This window comes from Primulina eburnea, chromosome 9, assembly GCF_022965805.1.
Source record: "Primulina eburnea isolate SZY01 chromosome 9, ASM2296580v1, whole genome shotgun sequence".
In the NCBI taxonomy this organism is placed as follows: domain Eukaryota; kingdom Viridiplantae; phylum Streptophyta; class Magnoliopsida; order Lamiales; family Gesneriaceae; genus Primulina; species Primulina eburnea.
This window is the reverse complement of record NC_133109.1, coordinates 24,997,831-25,020,945: the sequence shown is the minus strand read 5'-3', so window position 1 is coordinate 25,020,945 and position 23,115 is coordinate 24,997,831. Positions and strand designations below refer to the sequence as shown.

Below are 23,115 nucleotides of genomic sequence, written 5' to 3'. Positions count from 1 at the left end.
GAGCTTTGGGCCGGGGAGCATGTCCCGGGACTTGGGAATGGTCTAGGTGCGGAGCTCCGAGCCAAGTTTGAGAACCCTGGGCTTATAAATAACCAAGGTGCGGAGCCTTGGGTCGGGGAGCATGTCCCGGGACTTGAGAATGGTCGAGGTGCGGAGCCCCGAGCCAGGTTTGAGAACCCTGGGCCTATAAATAACCAAGGTGCGGAACCTTGGGTCGGGGAGCATGTCCCGGGATTTGGGAATGCTTGAGTTGCGGAGCCCTAAGCTAGGTTTGAGAACCCTGGGCTTATAAATAACCAAGGTACGGAGCCTTGGGTTTTGGAGTGGTCGATGTACGGAGCCCCGAGCTAGGGTGCGGATCCCTGGACTTTAGATAATAACCGGGGCCTCATGTCTCCCGGACTTAAGAGAATGTGCCGGGGCCTCATAACTCCCGGACTTTCAATATGGTGCCGGGGCCTCATCTCACCCGGACTTTATAGATTTTGCTTCTCTTGCTGTATTAGTTTTATCAAAAACCAAATCACTAACCTGGAAAACTGAATCTGAATTCATTTTCGGTAGAGTGAAACTTCTCTGGTTGAGCTAAATTAGGTGACTAATATAGTTGTATGCTACTGAATGCATAGCAAATGTTCTTCCACGCCAATCCGGGATAGCTGCTGAGCTTTGAGTCCATATAAAATCCACATATAAGATCTAAGTGCCGAGCTGGTCGGACTTGTATATTTTCCAAGCAGAGTTGGGCTTACTGAGATGCCGAGCAAGGTCGGACTTGCTTTTGAATGGAAACTATATCTACGTCTTGAGCTCAAGTTCCCACAGACGGCGCCAATGATGTGATCTCGCTGCAATGGGTGAGCCGGGTAAGAAGGTCCAACGAATCTGATCAACAATGTATAGTTTTGGGAATTTTGAGTGAAGATAATGGCTTGGATTTACACATGCAACAAGAGAGTAACTCGTGAATGGGCGCCGGAGGGGTGTCCGGCGTGGCCAATCCGATACTAAAGTCAGCAGGTTGAGGATGAACACAAGCAATATTTGAGAGAAAATATGTATAATACTTAGAGTTCAAAGATTTCAGAAGTATACCTGCTATATTTTATAGTAGAAAATGGGGTAGGTAACTCGATTCCAGTGCTACCTACTAAGTATGACAAGTCGGTTGTCCATATTCTAGCTTTTGATGGCTTCTAGGACACTCCAAACCAAGTTGTTCTGACAGATTAGACTCCCTGTATCAATCATACTCGAGTGTGGGGCAATTCTCAAGGTGACCTGGGTAGTAGGTTACCCGGGTGCTTGTAAGACAGCATGGACTCTTGACTGCCCAGGAGGAGAAGTACCCGGTGTATTGACTCCAATTCGGGAGGTCCATTTAATATCCCGGGTCATTCATGACCCGGTTCCTTATGGGGATATCAGTATAGTATCTTAAACTGAATTAAATAAAAAACAATATTATTGAGGACATATATTTTCATAATTAGTTCGAAGAAAGTATTTTATAATTGCATTTTATATAATAACGTATATATAGAGATATTTGTTAGAACACGTTATGCAACTCAGAGTCGTGGATAACCTAATCAGTTTTGGATAAAATCCAATAGCTATCGTGTGTTGATTTGCTAATTAGTTGACTAATATTCATATCTGGAGAATAATATTATTTTTCAATCTAACGCGGGTGTGCGCGCGCGCACACACACACACACACACACATATATATATATATATATATATATATATATTACATTCATTATTATTGAAATCAAGCATCAATATTTAAAAGTAATTAATTTTAATTTTATTTCAACTATAAAAATATTTTTTACTTTTTAATTCAATCTAACATCAATATTATTATTTAAAAAAAAACAAATCGAACATAGATATTTAATTTCACTTATCCAAATCTCTGTCACGTCTTAATTTGACTTTTGCATGCTTCTAATTAATTAATCGCGTATAATAGTCAATCATTCACGTTCAAACTAATCAAATTACGGAAGCTTTATTATTCACACAAATCTGCTGCATGCTACGACCTGTCAATTTTACGACAATGCATTTTAAATTTTGAGTAGATTTCTTGTGAGACGGTCTTACGAATCTTTATCTGTAAGACGGGCCAACTCTACCTATATTCACAATAAAAAAGTAATAGTACTCTTAGCATAAAAAAGTAATATTTTTCATGGATAACGCAAATAAGATATTCGTCTCACAAAAACGAACCGTGAGACCGTCTACATAAGTTTTTATCTTAAATTTTTTTATAAAATTATAAGTCTTTTACGTTATGATATCTCTATCTCTACCTATATTAAGTGGGATGGCCTTACACCGACATAATGGTAAGACGGTGTCACACATTTTTTTTTGTCCTATTGATTATCGTTAATTTTTTCAATTATGATAATGCTCATGATTTAATATAAATCAAATTAATTATATATATATATATATGTATATTAAGATTTAATATCATTCAAACTAATTATATATCTATGTGTATATTAAGTGAGAGGCTTTTGAAGGATCTATTATAATAGGCAAAAACTTGTGTGAGACGGTCTCACGGGTAGTATTTGTGAGACGAATCTCTTATTTGGGTCACCTATGAAAAAGTATTAGTTTTTATGCTAAGAGTATTACTTTTTATTGTGAATATGAGTATGGTTGACCCGTCACAGATTATGATCTCTGAGACGGTCTCACATGAGACTCACTCATTATAATATTACTTTTGTTTTAATATAAATCAAATCAATTAAAAAATACAAACAAACACTACTATTCATAAAAAAGAGATGGATTTATATAATGTTTACGTACAAAATTTGGATGTCATCTGCAACTATAAATACGCATCTCTCCGATCCATTTTCTCCCTACTTACATTTGCATTGGCCGATCATAATAGTAAAAATGAAGATAAATTTAATGATCACTCAGATTGCCATTCTCATTCTGATTTTCATCTCCTCCACCTGTGAAGCATCCGAACAGCCAGCTCCGGTGCTCGACACTGACGGAAAAGCCCTCCGTGCAGGCGTAAGCTACTACGTACTTCCGGTCCTACGCGGCAGAGGGGGCGGCCTCACGCTAGACACCACCGATGAAAAAAACCCTTGTCCTCTCGATGTTGTTCAAGAACAATCCGAAGTTGATCGTGGGCTTCCACTATACTTCACGCCCGTAAACCCGAAAAAGGGTGTTATCCGTCTTGCAACTGACCTAAATGTCTTGTTTAATGCATCATCAATCTGCGTTCAGACGACGTTGTGGAAGCTCGATGACTACGACGTATCCACTGGGAAGTATTTCATTACGACAGGCGGAGTTGAAGGGAACCCTGGTCGTCAGACCATTAGCAACTGGTTCAAGATTCAGAGGTATGAAAATGATTACAAGCTTGTTTATTGCCCGACGGTTTGCGATATCTGCAGACCTGTATGCGGAGATCTTGGGATCTTCATCAAAGATGGGAAGAGACGATTGGCTTTGAGTGACGTCCCACTTAAAGTTATGTTTAAGAAGGGACTGATCAATTCAAACATTACAAGTTGTTTTTATTTATGGATTGATTTCTTATATTGGCTTCTGCTAGCTTTGTCGTGATAATAAAATTAGCTGTAAGGGTGGTGAAATTATATTTGATTTTATAAATATGTGTGTGTGTGTGTGAAATAAAAAAGCTGGCTTTAACATTTCACTATCTCTTATTGGAAATATCATATAGTCTTGTTTGTTTTCATTTCTTGGAAAATCTAGACTAAGAATGAAGTGCTGGATAAATTTAAGATTTATAAGGTCGAAGTGAAAAATCTATGTAATTCAAAGATTAAAAGTCCTAGAAGTGATAAGAGAAGTGAATACCATTTTCCAAAGTATTGAGAAAGTATGGGCATTGTACATTAGACATTTTCTGCGTACACTCCTCGACAAAATAGAGTGGCGTAAATGAATGAGAGAATTCTAATTGAAATGGTAAATAATATTTTGAGTAATTCAAAATAAAGTAAGGGTTATTGGGGTAAGGCACTGATGACTGCATGTCACATTTTGAATTGGGTTCCATCCAAAGAAAAAAAGTCATCTCTTATGAGTTATAGAAGAAACAGAAGCCTAATCTATCTTATTTACGAGTTAGGGGATGTTGAACTATTGTTAGACTCCCTGAACCAAAAGTGAAGAAGTTAGGAGAAAAGTGCATTGGGTGCATCTTCTTGGGATATCCCGAGCATAGTAAGGCGTATAGTTTCCTTGTGATTGAACCTAATAATTCCATTTATGTCAATGTAAACGATTGCTAGTTGTTGAGGAAAACAAAGGCAAATTAGCCGACCTAGATTCAGAACAATCCAGTTCGGAGACCTCATCAAGTGGAGGTCATAATGAGAAGGTATGGTGTCTCATGATAGATATTCGAGTTATAATTTATTTTATTTATAGTTATAAAGTTTTGAGACAGAATTCTAAAGTAGAGATGTAAACTGCCAATGACATGATATTTGATTTTGATTCAATTGAGTTTACACGTGAGGATCTTGTCACGACACTAGAGGACATGGTAGATGCGTACAAAATACTCTCGCAATTATTCCATGAAGCCAAGATAGAAACTTGAAATATAAGTCCATCAATTTTAGCTTCTTTCAGCGAAAGGAGGTTGACGGTCAGAAAGTAAAAGCTAATCTGTTAGCAGCTGAGAATGATGATATGCAGAGAGTGTTCCAAAAAACATTGAATGAAAACAAACGGTTGCCACTTATAGTCAACTCTTGGAACATATATTCTGTTTCAATAGAAAATGCTTGAGTGACAAAAGCCAGCATGTGATAGAACTGGGCTAGGATTTGGCAATAATAAGTGCAACAACTCTAAGGTAAGAACTCAAACGTGCCTAGAAAAAGGTAGGTAAACAATTATTAACTTTTTCAGATCTAACACGATATATGGACATGACTAGCCTTAAGTTCAACTCAACCGAAATGTAAATTTTGATAACAAAGGCAAACATTGTGGCTTAAGTTACATCGAACCTGAGAGCTCTAAGTCCAACCGGTCATGGATAAAGGACATAAATATCAAGCCGGTGACAACGACTTAAAACTGTCTCGTAGAAATCCAAGATAAATCGAACATTACTATGAGAAGGGAAAAGAAAAATGTTATCACAATAACAACCCGGTTCAAAAGATATACATATTGGAAGGGAATGATGAACAACCTAAACAACATTCAGTGAGATAAAGAACACAACATATATCACCTTTTTTTGCACACAACTGCACCCTATTGGGAACACACGATGGAATATATATTCGGACAATTCAAATGTGGATCTCTAAAGGGTTAATCCATTCAGGACTCAACTAGTCTTTGGTACCAAAGTCTTATTCTGATGCTTTGCAGGTAACAAAGAAGAAGATTATTAAAGAATCTATCTGGTTCTTGGACACTTAGTGTTCGAGGCACATGAACGGTGGCATCAATCTGTGTTATCAGAAGTCACTGATTACAAAGGACCAAGAATAACATTCCGCGAGAATTCCATGAATAAAGACCGTGGGTAAGAGTAAGTTTATTCACGACAAGTTAATCATTAAATATATGTTATTAGTTGAAATTTTTTGCTATAACTTGATTACCATAAGTCAGTTATGCGAAAATGATTATTCTATTGAGTTTCAAAAGTACACTTGGACGATCAAATATCCATGATGTTAAAAATCAAGAAGCAGGATCTTCAGATTTCAACATATGAAAATGAGAATAATGCTTCAGTCTTTGACTTAGGGGAAAGTAAGACTGGTAAGAAAGCATCCGCTGAGAAAGATCTGTTCGTCAGCGAGGAAATTTCAGTCACCGCTCAAGCTGACATTGAGATGACTGCTCAGAACCAAGTCACTAGCTTAGAGTCACAAATTGATGTTGAAACCATTATCCAGGAACATATCCAAGCCGAGTATTTGGAAAAACAAGGAAATTATACTGAACTTGCTCCTCCTCAATCTCCCATAAAAACTCAAACTCAAGAATATCTCCTAGAGATTCCCCTGATCTCTGTGCATGAAAATGTTCGATCTTTGTCCCAATTTAAATTTGATCATGGCATAATTAACATCTTCTCTCCAATGATTGAAGATTCTAAAACTAACAAGAGGGACAATACGCTGAGGGAGAAACAAATTTGGAATATTTTCGACAATCCCAGGAGTGCTCCAACCAAAATTATTCTCAATCAATGAGATTGTTATCTTCTCAGGACAACCTGATTTTGAAAAAATGGCCAATCCACTGTCTGAAGAATTGGAGATTCAAGTCGCTGTTTCAACCGAAAACCATCAAATCGACAACTCATCTATTCTACTCCTCCACCAACTAAATTTTCAATTGGGATCTCCAATTCTTGAAGAAAAATCTCATTCTGATCTAAAATTTAATGTCTTCTCAGAATTCAACTACAATTCTTTCAAAGTTTTTCTCTATCAGGTCTACTTGAAAATCAAGGACCTCTATAAAATGGTCAACAATGTCGAAATCAAGCAATTTTCTCACTTTGTTGCTTTTGAGAATTTTCGAAAAGATATTATTTGTGATCTTGGCTCCTAGAGAAGAACTGCAAGCTTTTCACCACTGATCTAGCTCTTATCAAACATCAATCTGAATCTTTGAGTCTAACCTTATTAGGTCAAATTTACAGATCCCAAAAAGCGGTAGAGGCCTGGGTAGATCATATTCAAACCATTATTGGTAGTCAGTTACAAGAAATTTTAGAATATACGCAAAAGAACGATGGAGAAGTAGAAGACTACAAAAAGCGTGAGGTGCAGAAAAGACGTGATGAAAGGGTTAAATTTGGAGAAGATAAGAGGTGATCAGAAGAATAAAGAAAAATAAGAGGTGGTGGTGAAACAACCCTTAATTTTTAATTTTGAAATTCTACTAAATTTTTTTATTTCTTATTACTTCAAAACGAAAATAAAAAAATAACTTAACATTTCCATAGATCAAAATAATTTAACAATTTAAAACTCAAGTGCAAAAATCCCTAAAATCGTCAATTGCCCAAATTCGACTTCTACCTTTAACGTGATCAAAATTAACTTCAAAAATAAAACATAAAATCTATAATAAAAATTCTTAACCAAAATCTTTCAAACTTTGCTACCAATCTAGTGCGGAAAATAAAGTCCCTCGGGAGTGTAATGCAGTACTCGATCCAATCAAACGTCAGCGGCTCCCTCAATATCATTATCACATGCAGTATTCAAACCTAGTGAGTCTAATGACTCAATACGTTCTAAACATTAGTAACAAATAATACATATATAAGCACATGCATTAAAATCATACTTTTATTTTAAAAAAACTTTTAAGCATAAATAAATCATGAATCGTAAAATCATAAATCATAAAGCTTTCATCATTTATCATTTTGTATGAAGTTTGATCTTTGAAAGTGACTAGTATTTTATCCTTTGTTCGACTGATCAGTATTAACAACCATTTCTGCAGTGCGCTGAACTATCTCAGGTCCTAATGTAGCTCTTTCTCCTACCTCGTCCCAATGGATAGGCGATCTACATTTTCGTCCATAGATTGCCTCGTATATAACCATTCCTATAGATGACTGATAGCTATTATTGTAAGTGAACTCCACTAGGGGTAAATTTTGTTCCCAACTCCCTTGTAAATCGATCACGTATGCTCGAATTAGATCCTCCAATATCTGTATGACTTTCTCGAACTGACCGTCGGTCTGAGGATGGAATGTAGTACTGAATAGTAGTTTAGTACCCAATGCTGCATGTAAACTCTTCCAGAATGATGAAGTGAAGCGCGTGTCTCGGTCCGACACTATAGACACTGGGATCCCATTCAGTCTAACTATCTCACGAATGTATAGCTCTGCATGCTGAGTCATAGAAAAAGGCGTCTTAACGGGTAGGAAGTTTGCTGATTTAGTAAGACAGTCCACTATTACCTAAATGGCATTGAGTCCTTTCACTGTTTTTGGCAATCCTACCACAAATTCCATAGTAATATTCTCCCACTTCCACTTGGGAATGGGAAGTGGTCGAAGCATTCATGCTGGTCGTTGATGCTATGCCTTCACTTGTTGACATGTCAATCATTCAGTTACAAAACACATAATATCTCGCTTCATTCCCGCCACCAATATAAAAGTTGCAAGTCCTTGTACATCTTTGTACTTCTGGGATGAACGGAATAAGGAATACTGTGAGTTTCAGTCATAATGTCAACTCTAAGTGAATCTCCACTAGAAACCCATACACGACCTTGATACTTGACAATGCCATCCTCGACTGAATATATCATGATGCCCTTGGATTCATCTAGTTGTCTCCATTTCTGCAGTTGCTCATCATCAGACTGTCTGGCTTGAATCCTATCTCGTAGAGTGGAATGCACTGTCAATGTAGCAAGATTAGGAGTCTCTCCCCTAACATAGAATTCAAGATCAAAACGCTGAATTTCAACTTGTAGAGGCTTTTGTATTGATAAATGTGCTAAGACTGTCCCTTTCCTGCTCAAATCAGCTGCAACTACATTAGCCTTGTCGGGATGGTAGCTAATGTCACAGTGTACTCTTTAACAAGCTCTAGCCACCGTCTTTGTCTCATATTCAAATCTTTTTGGGTGATGAAATATTCAAGGGTTTTATGGTCTGTGTAGATTTTGCATTTCTCCCCATATAAATAGTGCCTCCGAATTTTCAGTGCAAATATGACTGCTGCTAGCTCAAGATCATGCGTCGGATAATTCTTTTTGTGTATTTTCAACTATCTTGACGCATACGCTATGACTCTCTCGAGCTGCATAAGAACTGCGCCCAATCCTACCTTCGAAGCGTCGGTGTACAACACATTTTCCCCTTGTTCTATAGGCATCGCTAGTACTGGCGTGGTAGTGAGTGCTTGCTTCAACTGATCAAAATTCTTTTGACATTCCGGTCCCCATATAAATTTCGGGTTCTTCTTTGTCAAAGATGTCAAGGGTACTGCAATGGACGAGAAACCCTTTATGAACTTACGATAGTAACCGGGTAAACCCAAGAAACTACGTATTTCTGTCACACCTTTTTGCACTGGCCACTGCTTGACTGACTCGACCTTAGACGGGTCAACCTCCACCCCTTCTTTCGACACGATGTGGCCTAAGAACGCCACACTCTCTAACCAAAACTCACACTTGCTGAATTTTGCATATAATTTCCGTTCTCGTAAAACTTGCAAGGTCGTCCTCAAGTGTTGCTCATGCTCCTCACGGCTCTTGGAATAGATCATGATATATTCGATGAAAACAAAAATGAACTGATCAAGATATGGCTGAAATACACGATTCATGAGATCCATGAAGATCGCTGGAGCATTAGTCAATCCAAATGACATCATAAAAACTCATAATGTCCATAACGTGTTCGGAACGCTGTTCCGTCTCCTTAACCCTCAATTGGTGATATCCAGATGAGACTCCATGCAATTGATCAAATAAATCTTCGATTCGAGGTAATGGATAATTATTCTTCACTGTCACTCTATTCAACTCTCTGTAGTCTATGCACAACCTCATGCTCTCATCCTTCTTTTTCACAAACAATACTGGCGCGCCCCATGGAGAGAAACTAGGTGAATAAATCCCTTGTCTAACAGCTCTTGAATTTGATCCTTTAATTCCTTCATATCAGCAGGTTCCAATCGATATGGTGCCTTAGATATAGATATTGTACCGAGCATCTACGCAATAGCGAATTCTACTTCTCTTTCAGGTGGAATACCAGAAACATCGTTAGGGAATACGTCCGGAAAATCCTTAACTATCTCCACATCCTCAATAGATTGGCTACCGATGTCGGGTGCATATTTGATACTAGCGAGAAAACCTTGGCAACCCTTTTGAATAAGCTTCCTCGCATTCATGCATGAAATGATACGTGACATTTGATTGTTTCGTGCAGTCTCAAAGATGAATGATTTCCCATCGGGCGGTCTAAGAGACCGGTCTAATAGATATTGTCTTCCGTCGAAAGTCAATAGTTGCTCCATTAAGTGTGAGCCAATCCATGCCCAAAATAATGTCAAACTCGGGCATCGGTAGCACAATAAGGTCTGCTCGTATAATATTCTTTTGCAATTTAGGCTCTGCGTCCTTAACCAAGCTACTAGAGACCATATGCTCGCCCCGAAGGTACTGTAACTCTGAATCCTGACTCCACATCTACTCGTAGGATTCCCAATTTCCTCACGAAAGATTCAGAGATGAAAGAATGTGTAGCTCCGGAGTCTAATAGAGCACAAGTATCTATTCTCGCTAGCAAGATTTGTCCTGATAATATTTGCATTATTCTTGATTAAGGTTTTATAGTTTTATAAATTTTCCTAACGTCTGTGTCCTTCAAGTTTTCCAAATTAGCACATTAGCCCTTTAGTTTCGAAAATTGCATGATTAGTCCTTTATGCTTTCGAAAATTATCAAATGGCCCTTAAAGATTCAAAAATTGCAATCTCGTCCTAGAAGATTTCGAATTTGCAAATTAATCCCTTGAACTTTTGAATTTCCTAAATTGTCCTCATCATTTTTTCGAAAATTCACTTTAGCCCCTAGAAATTTTGGATATGCCATTTAACCCTTATGATTTTTTTTCCTAAATTCTTCTCATCGATTTTCGATTTGTGTTAGCCCTTTGAAAGATCAATCTTCTTCAATTTGATCAAAATAATTGGTATTTTCAAGAATTCAATTCCTTAAATTATAAAGTTTGTAATGTAATGTCTACTCATTTTTAAAAGCGCGAATATTTTTTTTTAAAGCTCACATTTTTTAAATAACATTTAAAATAATGGTAAATATTTGACAGTAAAAATAGTGCAGTTTAAAATAACCAAACTCATCTAACATCATACGTAAACATAAATGAATAACAATCTTAAAATCATCAATGTATGAAAATGTTCATCTCCTCTCAAAACTCATAAATCATAATGCAGAAACATGTGGTCCTTGGGTCGTTTCACCGCACCAGGTCTGCCTACTAAGAGTTCGGCCACCTCCAGTCCACTCACCATCAAGCTCACCTGCATCACACACGCCTAGTGAGTCTAAAGACTGAACACACATGTATCAGAAATAACAAGTACATATACATGACACACAGTAGTGAAAAATATCATACTCAATATATATTTCGTAAACTTAAAAGCATGATCATAAACGTGACGTGTAAAATCATATCGTGTGAAAACATGTCATCTCATGTCATCATATACGTATATATTTTCTTTCAATTGAATTTAGTTCATTAATTGTGAATTTCGTGTCAGCTCTATCATATCAGCTCTATTTGATGGTTCCATCTACGTATAACCACGGTATCGGGCGACGGGGACATCAGCGACAACATTACCCGTCCACTGAGCGTTGGCCTCAGCTCATCATATCTCATGTCATCGTATACATATACATCGTCAGTCACAACCAATTCTCATCCTTCAAAAACATCATCATATTCATCATTTAATAAAATATGCATATACGTAACTTTTTCCTTAAAACCAAGCATGCATCGTATTTATCATAATTTCATAAAAATAATAACCATGATGCGTAAACATTTAAAACATGATAAAATATGCTCAGGCGCTGCCATGACCAAAGTCTCACCTCGGGTGCAAAATGACCATTTTGCCCCTAGAAACCCAAAATTACTATTTTACCCCTGGAACTCTAAATTTTGACCTGAAGCTTACCAAAGTCCTTAAAACATCCCAAAACATATTTTTAAGCATTCCTAGATTTAAACTCGAGCCATTTTAAAAAAACTTAATCGACTCGTTTTAAAACTTGGACTGGGGTCTCGGTTTAAACCCGGATCGACTCGAAACTTAACCAAATTTTCCCAACCTTTTTACCACACCTTATAAACACTTAAAAGGCCCTAAAACCATCAAGACTAATCCCCTAAACATTTCGGAATTGACCTAAAAGTTGCTGGACGTCAACTCTTCCCCAAACTCGATCCCTACTGCGGCCTCCTACGAATAATCGATGCTAGCTTACAACCATGAATCCAGCTACTGATCCACACATCTTGGACCACCCTAGGACCCACGGCTGCACCCCATGCAAGCCGCAGCTTGTCCCCGAACAAAACTCCCGAGACAACCCAACCCGCGATCTCTTCTCCCCTCTCAAGTTCGATCGGCTTCAAAGGTGGCTCCAGTAGCGTTCGAACCCTCCTTAGCCATGAATCAAACCCTGCATGATCTGGTCTAGGCCTTGGATCAATCCTCCCACCGCCGGTCCCTCCATTTCCACGCGATCTCCTCAATACCGAGCCATCTTAGGGACAAATCCTCTCGATCTCCACCATACAACGTCTAGCCTCCCACACTACCTTCTTAACTCCTTAAAACCATCATGTACCGCCCTTAGTGGTCAGAGAACGGCAGCCCCTTGCACATGACCAGAAAACCGTGAGTAACAATACAAGAAAAATGCAATAATCTCATGCACACCGAAAAATCCTTCATGTCCTAGGCTAGATCGGAGGTTTCTCATTCAAATGAATACACACAGCAGTATAAGACGTGAATGATGCAAAAAAACAAGGTTACATGGCGTGCCTTGGTGAGTTTTACGCGAGAAGATTGAAGACTGAGTGCCGGGAAGTGCCGGGTGAATTTTATCTTGCAAATTAAGTGGCGGAAGCTTTGCAACTATGGGAGGTGTTTAAATTGAGGGGATATTTTGAATGGAGGGGGTGTCGGCTGGTGGAGATAAAAAATTTAGGTTTAGGGTTAATTAGGTGTTAAATAAATATATCATAATTAAGTTAATTGGCCCTAACTTCAAATTAAAAGGAATTAAAAGAGTTTTGAGTTCAATAAGCTCAAAAATAGGCCCATCAAGTCCAAACACACACCCGAAAAATATATCATTTTGGTAAGTTTTTGAAAATATTATCCGAATCCTCAAAAAGTCCCCCGTTTCAATAAATTTTGTGTACCTCTAAAAAAATACGCCCTGACAGGTAAAAATACCCAACAAAATCTATTTCTTGAAAAATACATTTAAAACTTCTTATATTAATTAATAAAAATTATTCATATAATAAAATAATTTTCCTGATAATTTACCGGTTTCCATTCTTCGTTCGAGCGCGAAATACAACTTAAAAATATTTAATGCATGAATCTTTAAAATTTCATGAAATAAATCCTATCATGCAATAATTATACATAGAATGCATAAAAATAATTAAACACATAATTTAAATAAAATCCTAGATTGCATACATTCGGGTTACGCGAATTAAATTCCTGGACTTCACATGTAACATGCAATTCTAATTCGTTAGGTTCCATGCATCTCAACTTTAATTCTAGCATCCATGCTTTTATCTCATGGAATATAGTAATATAAAACGCTTAAATAGTCAGAGTACCTGTAATAAGCGTAGTGTCTGGCTCCGCTTGCTCAACATGCATCACATATGCCCTTCCAGTCGTGGGTTGCTTGAGCTTCAGGCAATCCCCATCCTTTTGTCCCATCTCTCCACGCTTGAAGCACTTGTAAGTACATGAATTTGCCATAATATTGACGATTTCACTCCTTGCATTGTGGTTTCTCATCTGTCTTCGGGCCATTATCTTTAGGTGGTAGTCCTTGTGGTTTTGGTTGTCCGGTCGCTTCGGTGTTCCCGTATAAGGCTTTTTATTCTAATGACTGGCTTGCTGGGCAAGATTCCTCTTGCGCTGCATTTCCCAATCAAAGTGCTTGCTCGGCTCAATAAGATCTAGCAACAACCGTAGTATAATCAGTAGGATCAACAAGCATCACATCCTGTCGGATCGTCGGCCTCAAACCGTCTAGAAAGTGTCGTAAGTTCTCCGCAACATCTTTAGAAATCAAGGGCACAAAATGACAGTCCCTATCGAACTTCTGTACAAACTCAACAACAGCAAAGTCCCCCTGACGGAGACTTATGAACTCCCTCTTAAGCCTAGAACAAACATCAGATCTGAAGTATTTGTCGTAGAACACTCTCTTGAAGCCCTTCCAAGTCGAGGTCGCTAGATTCACTCCTTGCTCCGCTTCCTCCCACCATAAGGAAGCGTCGCCCTTCAGTAGATAGATGGTACCACGAACTCGATCAGCGTCCGCCATATCCATGTAGCGAAAGATAACCTCTAATGATCGAATCCATACCTCAGCAACGAATGGATCAGTGTTGTCATAGAAATCCTCAGGGTTCATCCTCCTAAATTGCCCATAGATAGCTTCCGGTCATCCCCTTGGACCATCACCCACGTGCTGCACTAGTAAAAGAGCCATACTCAATAGTATATGGGCACTAGAATCCTGATTAGGTGGAAGCTGTGGAATCTTCGCCTCCTGTCTATCCCCATTATCCCTACGTATAACTCGTCTAGGAGGCATCCTTTACAAGTCGCCCCAATCACGTAACAAATATGCACTTAACAATTTAAAATAACATGCATATATCATGCACCATGAAAACATTAAAGAATTTATAAAATATAAAGCAGCAAAAACTCACATATCGGAGGCATGACTTCTTGAGCTTCTCGGAGTAACAGTACACAACTCTTTGGGGATCCTTCGCTCTGATACCAACTGAAATGACACTTGCTTTTTAACTTTGAAATTCTACTAATTTTTTTTATTTCCTATTACTTCGAAACCACAATAAAAAAATAACTTAACATTTCCATAGATCAAACAATTTAAAACTCAAGTGCGTAAAATCCCTAAAATCGTCAATTACCAAAGTTTGACTTCTACCTTTAACGTGATCAAAATTAACTTAAAAAATAAAGCATAAAATCTCTAATAAAAATTCTTAACCAAAATCTTTCAAACTTTGACTATCAATCTAGAGCGGAAAATAAAGTCCAGCGGGAGTGTACTATTGTACTCGATCCACTCAAGCGTTAGCGCCTCCATCAATATCATCATCATCTGCAGTATTCAAACCTAGTGATTCAAATGACTCAGCACGTTCTAAACATGTGCAACAAATAATACATATGCAAGCACATGTATTAAAATCATACTTGTATTTAAAATAACTTTTAAGCATAAATAAATCATGAATCGTAAAATCATAAATCGTAAAGCTTTCATCATTTATCATTTTGGTGAAGTTTGATCCTTGAAAGTGTCTAGCTTTTTATCCTTTATTCGGCTGATCAATCTTTAGCTTCACATACGCATGGAGACGGCACTAGGCACGGCCATGGAAACACGATCTTCGGGCTCCCTCTGGGCCTTGTCTCGTAAACGGACTCTCTCTAGAACCTTTTCCCTCACGACATTCCCATAAAATTGTAAGTTCACCATTACTTCTTAAAACGGATCCCCCACAAATCATCTATCCTTTGTCACAGTCAATTCACATTCCTCAAAATGTTTTTCCTTTTCTTTTCAAAGCATAAAATATCATGACTTTCCAAAAATAGTATTTTAACAGTTGAGATCGCATAGCTTTACCATAAATCATAAAATATCATATTTTCATCGAAATCATCATGTTATATCATTTATCATGTGTTATAACCTTTTGGACGCTACCAAGAATTTTCGTACTACCCTAGGTGTAAAATGATCATTTTGCCCCTAGACGTGAAATTTCTCGATTTTGACTTTTTCTTAATTTTACTGACTCTAAACCACCCCAAATATTTATTTAAGCATAAATTAAATTTTAGATATGTTTATTTAGCTTAGATTCTAGGGTTTCGATTTAATTCCTTAATTTCTAATTCGTGGAGCGTTAAATTACCGAATTGATTAAAACCTTAATATTTCTTTCCAAATTTTAAACATATAATTTTATTACCTAAAATACCCTCATGAACCGTGAACCCACCCCCGTGGACCACGGCTCGACCCTTTTTCATTTTCCTAAGCCTTGTTTCGAACTTAAGCTTAACCCTCGAGCCACCTTGCGCTTTTCCCGAGCCATACTCGAGCCACCTCGAGCCAACTCATGACCAGATTCCTCTCGGACCCTAATGACCCTCCTTGACCGAGAGACATAGCCCAGCCCACGTAGAAACTAAGTTGCGTGCCCATTCTATTATTCTCTAAGTCGCGGACCTCCACACCGAGCCACCCTGAAGCCCAGCTGCACCAGGCCCTAACCTGACTCCTAGGCATCCTCCCTAGACCCTACTAGAACATCCCTGAGTCACCCTGCCCTAGTCGTGAACCACCCTAGCCGCAGCCACCCTTATGCATGCATGGGGGGAGTCTTTCTTCACAAGGACTCTTCCCCAGCCACTGATCTCGAGTCCTAGCCCTGCTAGGACTCTTCCCAACCCTTGAACACGTCTAGCACATCTACCTAGCCCATCCTCAGCAGAGTCACACAATGCACCAGCCTAAACCAAGCCTTATTCCTTAAAGAAACCCTAGGACTCTAGCTTCTCTTGTGCAGCACTCTTCCAGCTCTAGTCCAGCCCTTGTTTCCACCTTAATTTGTTCATGTTCCATCAATTAAACATCCTATGTTGGCAGTGTACTCGTTGGAAATCATAAAATGCTCATATAAAAGTAAAAACATTCAAAACTTAAAAATATGTATCATATCGTAAAGTTTATCATACTTCTAAAATTTTCATGCATAAATAAATAAAACATCCAAAATAATGTTTGAACGATGCATCAAAAAGGTTTAGTAACGTGCCTTTGCGTTTAAAACGCTCGAATACAAGATCGTCGGCGAGGAGGGATGAACAGACGACGAAGAAACCTAGCTTTTCTCCCTTGAAACTTTCGAAATTTGTGTGTGCAAGTGTGTGAATATTTCGGCTGCTATGTGTGAAGAAAATACCTAGGTTTTATATTTATAGATTTTAATTTAATTTTCATGTTAATGGACTTATGTTTTGGGCCTTAAATTGTGGGGCAATTGAGACTACTCAATTTGGTTAAATTGGGCCAAATAACCTTATTAAATTGAAAAATAATGTTTATAAAAATTAGTTTCCAAAACCGGCATCCCGAGAAAAATTGTGCTTGTCTCGTAAAATAATTCGAACTCTGATATTTTTAGAAAATTCAATCATTTTTAATTATATTTAGAAGCCTTGAAAATATTTAATGAAGAATATATGTTTTTATCTCCGTCGTCTCAAGTCTCTTGTCCCCCGCCTATTATCGAACATTCGGCTAAAATCTACAATTCCATGATATCATGTCATATAATCATTTAATCATACAATCATATCCTTAATCATATAATATTACCAAGTAAGTATTTAAAATCAATCAAATAAAATAATTATGAGATTAATTTTCATGTATGTGGTTTACGAAAGTTGTTTTTTTGGCGTTACGTAGTGGCAATGTTTCAAGCAGTAGAAGATATGATTTTGTTTTGACTTTGTAGGTGTAATAGGTTTCCAAATTTATGCACTTATAACGTTGTCATTTCATTATCTCATTTAAATACAAGCTATTATTAATTTTTTTGATCTTATAACATCTTTTTGTTACTGATTTTATATTTTGCAACTTTGTTTTATCATCATCAAAAAGAAAAAAATTGTTAGAATATTTTTATTACCCTTATATTTTGGTGATTTGACAAATAAAAAGCATCAAGCTGTTTCAGGATACAACCGCTCATTTTATTGTAAAAATTTTTTTGGACCATTGGATCAAATCTGGCTTTTCAAGGCGTTCTGTCTAGAAATCCAACTGCTGTGTTTAATTGAACTGCAGCTGCAAGAAATACTCAGAAAAATGACATATCCAAACAATTAAATGCAATGCATGAGTTCAAATTGTTGTTTTCCAACATCACTGTAGAAAGGCCAGAATGAGGATTCCCAAAAAGATGTTGCATTTCAGGCCGCTCAGTTGAAAGATCATTATAGAAATATTACACGGTATCTTACCAACTCCCAAAATGACAAAAAAACCATTCTATTCTGATATGGTGTGTCAATTTTATCAAAAGCATGTACTCATAGTCAGGGCATTTATGAGCATTTAATGATATGTACGATATATGCCCATATTATCAGGAAACAATGTAGATGATCTTTGAAAATCAATTTGACCATTGAACACTCTACTATAAATATGCAGTGCATTTCAAAGACAAGACTACTGAAACTATTTTCAAATTGGTGAAACTTTCAGGAAATCAAGAGCTTGCATATTTCCAAGATTCTTTAGCACAAGAATCTTCATTTCAGACTGCTCAACCAAAGAACATGCTTATCAGAATCTATCAGATCTTCAAAGATCAATCTGTGCTACATCAACCAAGTCAAGCAGCTACAAAGTTGATAGTTGGGTCATCGTTATTTGTTTTGTCTGGTTAACTGATGGTTCTTAAACATCTAGGTCTTCTAAAGTGATCATTAAGAGTTTCAGTTTAGGCAGTGTGATAAGTCTTAATTGAAGCAGGCTGTTACAAGACGTTATAAAGCCAAAGTCTTTTGGTGGAAAACTGCCTAAATGGAATAAGGGGTGACGTAAGAGTTTGATCTCCGAACATCCATAAAAATCTCTGAGTCATTTACTTATGCATTCTACATTCTCACATATTCATGTTTTCATACTGTTTCTTGTGTAACTACCAACAGTTTATAAATCACTAGCAAAACTGGACTGTTTCCGCACTTAATTTATTTTAAAATGGTTGAGTAAAGCTAGCCGTTCAAGAATAGTTCTTAAAGTCCAAAACATGTTGAGAACGATATAAAGTTAAAAGAATTTTTAAAAGTAGTTATGGTGAGAACTTGAATTTTCAATGATGTAATTAAACATTTGCAAGGAAATTAGGATCTTGGAATCCTTGTACTAGAATAAGATATGGATGTTCGAAATTTTTGTAGATTGGAAATATTTATTATCAAGTCAATAATATATACACTTGTTCATACATATTTTTTAAATTTTTTTAGATTGGAAATATTTTTTATCAAGTAATAATATCTACACTTGTTCATACATATTTTCGAAAATTTGGAAGGAAAATCATCAAAACTTTGCACCAAAACCGTTGGATCTAGCCTCCAAATTTTCGAGCCAAATCAAGGGCAATGAGATCAAGGAATAAATCTCACAACTTAGGTAGCTAAATTTTCAAAAATGACAAGGAATATTGGAGTCAAATTTATGAGATTTGGCATGATTTTTGGTATGATTTGAGTACCAAATTTAGCTCCACCATCCTCTCCTATAAATAGTCCACCATACCTAGCTTTCCCTACCCCAAAAATCCGAAAATCCCTAGTTGCAATTTTCGAAAATATCAGCAGCATTCCCTAGCCGAAACTCTGCACAAAATCGTCAAAGAAATCGAGCCGAAGCGTTGTCCGAGCAAAACAAGAAGCCACCCAATTCCTGAAGCCGAGTACCTACGTTTTTAGCAATTAAAAATATGTAAGTTGGCTGTTTTAAATGTTTGAATTTCCAGATAATGCATGTGTGTTTTTTTTTGTTTTCATGAATACAGTCGAGTACCGTCGTTCTATCCATACGTTTTTTTTTGAAATTTTGGTACGTTTACGTGTTGGAACAGTGAAGATTCCCTGAAAATGGGTGGAATTCCAACATATGGGCCTTCACGGTGGAATAAAACCGTTTTATGGCCTCGTCCCCTTAGAGGATTAAAATTTAGAGACTAATATCAGTACACCATAGAAGGTGGAAAAATCGCAGTGTTGTTATGTTATGAATATGATGTTACGTTACGAAAAGCATGATATATTATGTGTTGTTTTCTAAAATGGAGAAAATATTTTTTTGTGTTGTGCTCGATACGCCCCCACTTGCTGAGTATTTCCAAATACTCATCCCCCTTACTCTCCACTCCCAGATAAATCCGAAGAACAGGTTGAGAAAGAGGAGTCGGACCAGTTTTGGGGCTGGTGAAATTCGAGACTTCAAGATTTTAGATTAAGTTGAACTTTTAATTCAGTTTTACGTTTCCGTATTTAAACTCTATCGTTTTGGGTTTTTGAGTTGTAAAGACAATGTTATTTCGTTTGAATTATGATTTATTAACTGGTTTCAGTTTACACTGTGCTACGAGGCTGGTTGTTTTCAATTGTGTGCTTGTTAAAAAACGCCGGTGTCAATCCCGAGTCTCGGGGCGTGACAGTTATTACCTCTCTCTAAACACATATTCGATTCAAAAGAGGTTAATGAAAAGAAAAAGAACTTCAAGAACCAAAAAAGAGAAAGCAGTTGCCATCATTGTGGTAAACTAAGGCACTAAAAAAGAGAATGTTTTATCCTGATGAAACAAAACTAGACAGAAAGGCTAAAATGTGTGGCTATGATCGTAGAGACATGATTAGTTGAGGATCCCAATATTGGTGGATAATCCAGTTGGGAAAAAAATGAGAAATATTTTCAAAAAAAAAAATCGGTGGAATTTTTTAGAAAAACCGATGCTATCTCCTACAAAACGGTCCAACGAGTGGAAATCACAACTTTATCATGTGGAAGTGGTCGAAATCGCGAAATTCCTTCGTTTAGGCCTCCGAAACGTTGTTTTTGCCGTTTTAGGAAATATTCGTAGACCCTATAACTTCTCATAGTAAATTCCGAGTTCGGTTCCAGTCAATTGTCCTGGAATACTCTCGACATATGATTCGAACCCATGTGTCTATTTCCAAACTTTCCTTTTTTGGGAAAAAAATATTTCTATATATTTCGAAAATTGCATGTATATTACATATTGCCCCTTGTTCTATATTGTCTCTTTCCGATTCTGAGCTTTTCCATTTTTTATTTCAGGAAATGGCTCCACCGACTCCTATGTGATTCCGTACTCGTGCCTAGGCTGCTATCCATCTGAAGCAACTTGCCCTTGATTATCAGTCGCGCTAGCTGAAGGGACTTAGAGCCCAACTAGGCGAGAGGAGACGAGAGGTCGAGACCCTAGCCACTGTAAAAGAAGAGATTCGTGTTCAGCTGAACAAGTCGATCTATCAGGGAGAGCTGGTGAGAGGAGACAACATGGGCTTGAGGGAGGTCATAGAGCAGAGCCTGTATCAAGAGGGAAAGCTGCTAGAGGATATAGATCGGTACCTAAGGAATTGGAGGAGGAGAGGCAGCAAAATGCCAGAGGTAAGAAGAGATTCGAGAATTCATGTGAGGCTATGAGCAGCCTTGTGAAGGTGACCCACGCTCTGACTCAGCAGGTGGAAAATCTAAAGAACCAGGTTAAGCAGAAGAAGTCTGAACGTGAGCAGTACCAACAGCATGCCAGGGATCTGTTGGATGCGGCAGATGTAGAGATAGAAGAGCTGAAGGCGCAGGTGACACAGCTCACGGGAGAGAACGCCCAGCTCACACAGATGATAGAGCTACTTCATGAAGAAGAGCCAGAGGAAGAGCCTATAGCAGCCATTGGGGATGGAGAGATAGAGGACTAGAGTATCTTAGTGACCTTTCCCACTAGGAGTTTATTTTATCATTGTTGCTATATTATTCAGTACGATTAGTTTTCATTCAGTATTATTTGTTTCCATTCAGTTGTTCCTAGATATTCAAAAATTAATAAAGTTATGTTATTTATTAATTTCAGTTGTTCCAGCGTAACTTATTCATTCACACCTATCGTTATGAACAAAAAATTTTTAGAAACGTTTAAATTGTAGGAAATGGCCGGTAGACCTCCGAGACAAAACCGCAACCCCGCTATGCTAACAAAAACCATGCCAACGAAGAAGACGATGGACCTCCACTTGGGTTCAGTCTTAACCAGGCAGATTTGATGGCTATAGCCACGATCGTGGCCACAAAACTGCAAGGGTTAGTGAACCTGAACGCCAATCAGCCACCACCACCTCCACCTCAACACGGAATCAAGTTCCACTATAAATCACTTCGCAAGAACATATGTCCAACCTTCAGTGGACCTGCCGACCCTGAAGTTAGCCAGAGCTGGCTGGAAATTTTGGAAACTCAGCTGTGATTATTGGACAATCCCGAGGAACTAAAAGTGGACATGACAGTACCTTTCCAGGAGGATAAAGCAGACAAGTGGTGGGAAGCAATCTCGCCAGCCATGACAGTTGCAGGATCAATCACGTGGCAACATTTTCGAGAAGCTTTTCTGAAACAGTATTATCCAGCCGAGGTCAGACTGCAGAAACTGATTGAGTTTGAGAATTTCATTCAAGCTCCGGATATGTCAATTGTGGAATACCCCTCCAGTTCAATGCCCTTGGATCTTATGCTCCAACAATCATGGCGGATGAATTCAAAGTATCGCCTCAAGAAGGGATTGAACAGCAGAATCCTAGTCGGCTTTGGCAGTCTATCAGCCAACGAATTTTTCAGACCTGATAGGCGCAGCTATCCGAGCTGAAACTGATATCCAGAACAGGGAGAAGGAACTCAAGAACAAAAGGCCTATGCATAGTCAATCCTCACATAACAGTCAGACTTTCAAGAGGCCTAACCAGTCCGACCATCTAAGGGGCCTTCGCCTGCCACAAACTACCAAGCTATTAAGCCTTGCCCAACTTGCCACTTACGACACCTGGGAGAGTGTCGTAGAGAGAGCGGTGTCTGCTTTGGATGCGGGAAACCAGGACACCGTATGGAAGAATGTCCAGACGCCACCAATAGAACAACTGGACCGGGTAAAGGAGACAGGTCAAACTCAGTGGTGAATGCCAATAAGCCACGGGAGAACAAGCTGAATGCCAGGGAGTTTGCCATGACGCAAGAGGAGGCAGACGACGCGAACGATGTCATGTCAAGTACCATATTTATTTAGCAAGTGCCTGCTTATGTGTTATTTGACTGTGGTGCTACACATTTCTTTTTATGTCTAAGAGATTTCCTAAGAAGTTAGGATGTAAGACCGAAAAACTAAATGAGCCCTTTCAAATAGCCACACCTACAAGTAGAGCCATTGAAACTCACGGGAATTACAAAGATTGTAAAATCAGTATCAGTAATTATACTTTTAGCACCGACTTGATACAGTTGGTCCCGGTCGATTTCGACATCATCTTAGGGATGAATTGGTTAGCAAAAAACATTGCGATAGTAGATTGTAGGGGAAATAGA

At 38.0% G+C, this 23,115-nt stretch overlaps 2 protein-coding genes across 2 annotated transcripts; one reads left to right on the top strand and one right to left on the bottom strand.

The window, feature by feature from the left end:
- The first annotated feature begins 2,883 nt into the window (after positions 1-2,883).
- On the top strand, positions 2,884-3,766 carry LOC140840459 (kunitz trypsin inhibitor 5-like). Its single transcript, XM_073207645.1, has one exon. The coding sequence runs from the start codon at positions 2,938-2,940 to the stop codon at positions 3,628-3,630; it is 693 nt and encodes a 230-aa protein (XP_073063746.1). The 5' UTR covers positions 2,884-2,937; the 3' UTR covers positions 3,631-3,766.
- A 10,058-nt stretch (positions 3,767-13,824) lies between these two features.
- On the bottom strand, positions 13,825-14,295 carry LOC140840821 (uncharacterized). Its single transcript, XM_073207987.1, has one exon. It carries the CDS (start codon positions 14,293-14,295, stop codon positions 13,825-13,827), a length of 471 nt encoding a protein of 156 aa, XP_073064088.1.
- Positions 14,296-23,115: the final 8,820 nt, after the last annotated feature.

Bases quoted from the DNA above. Each gene is read 5' to 3' on its own strand.
- LOC140840459 (XM_073207645.1), top strand. From the start codon at position 2,938: ATGAAGATAAATTTAATGATCACTCAGATTGCCATTCTCATTCTGATT.
- LOC140840821 (XM_073207987.1), bottom strand. From the start codon at position 14,295: ATGAACCCTGAGGATTTCTATGACAACACTGATCCATTCGTTGCTGAG.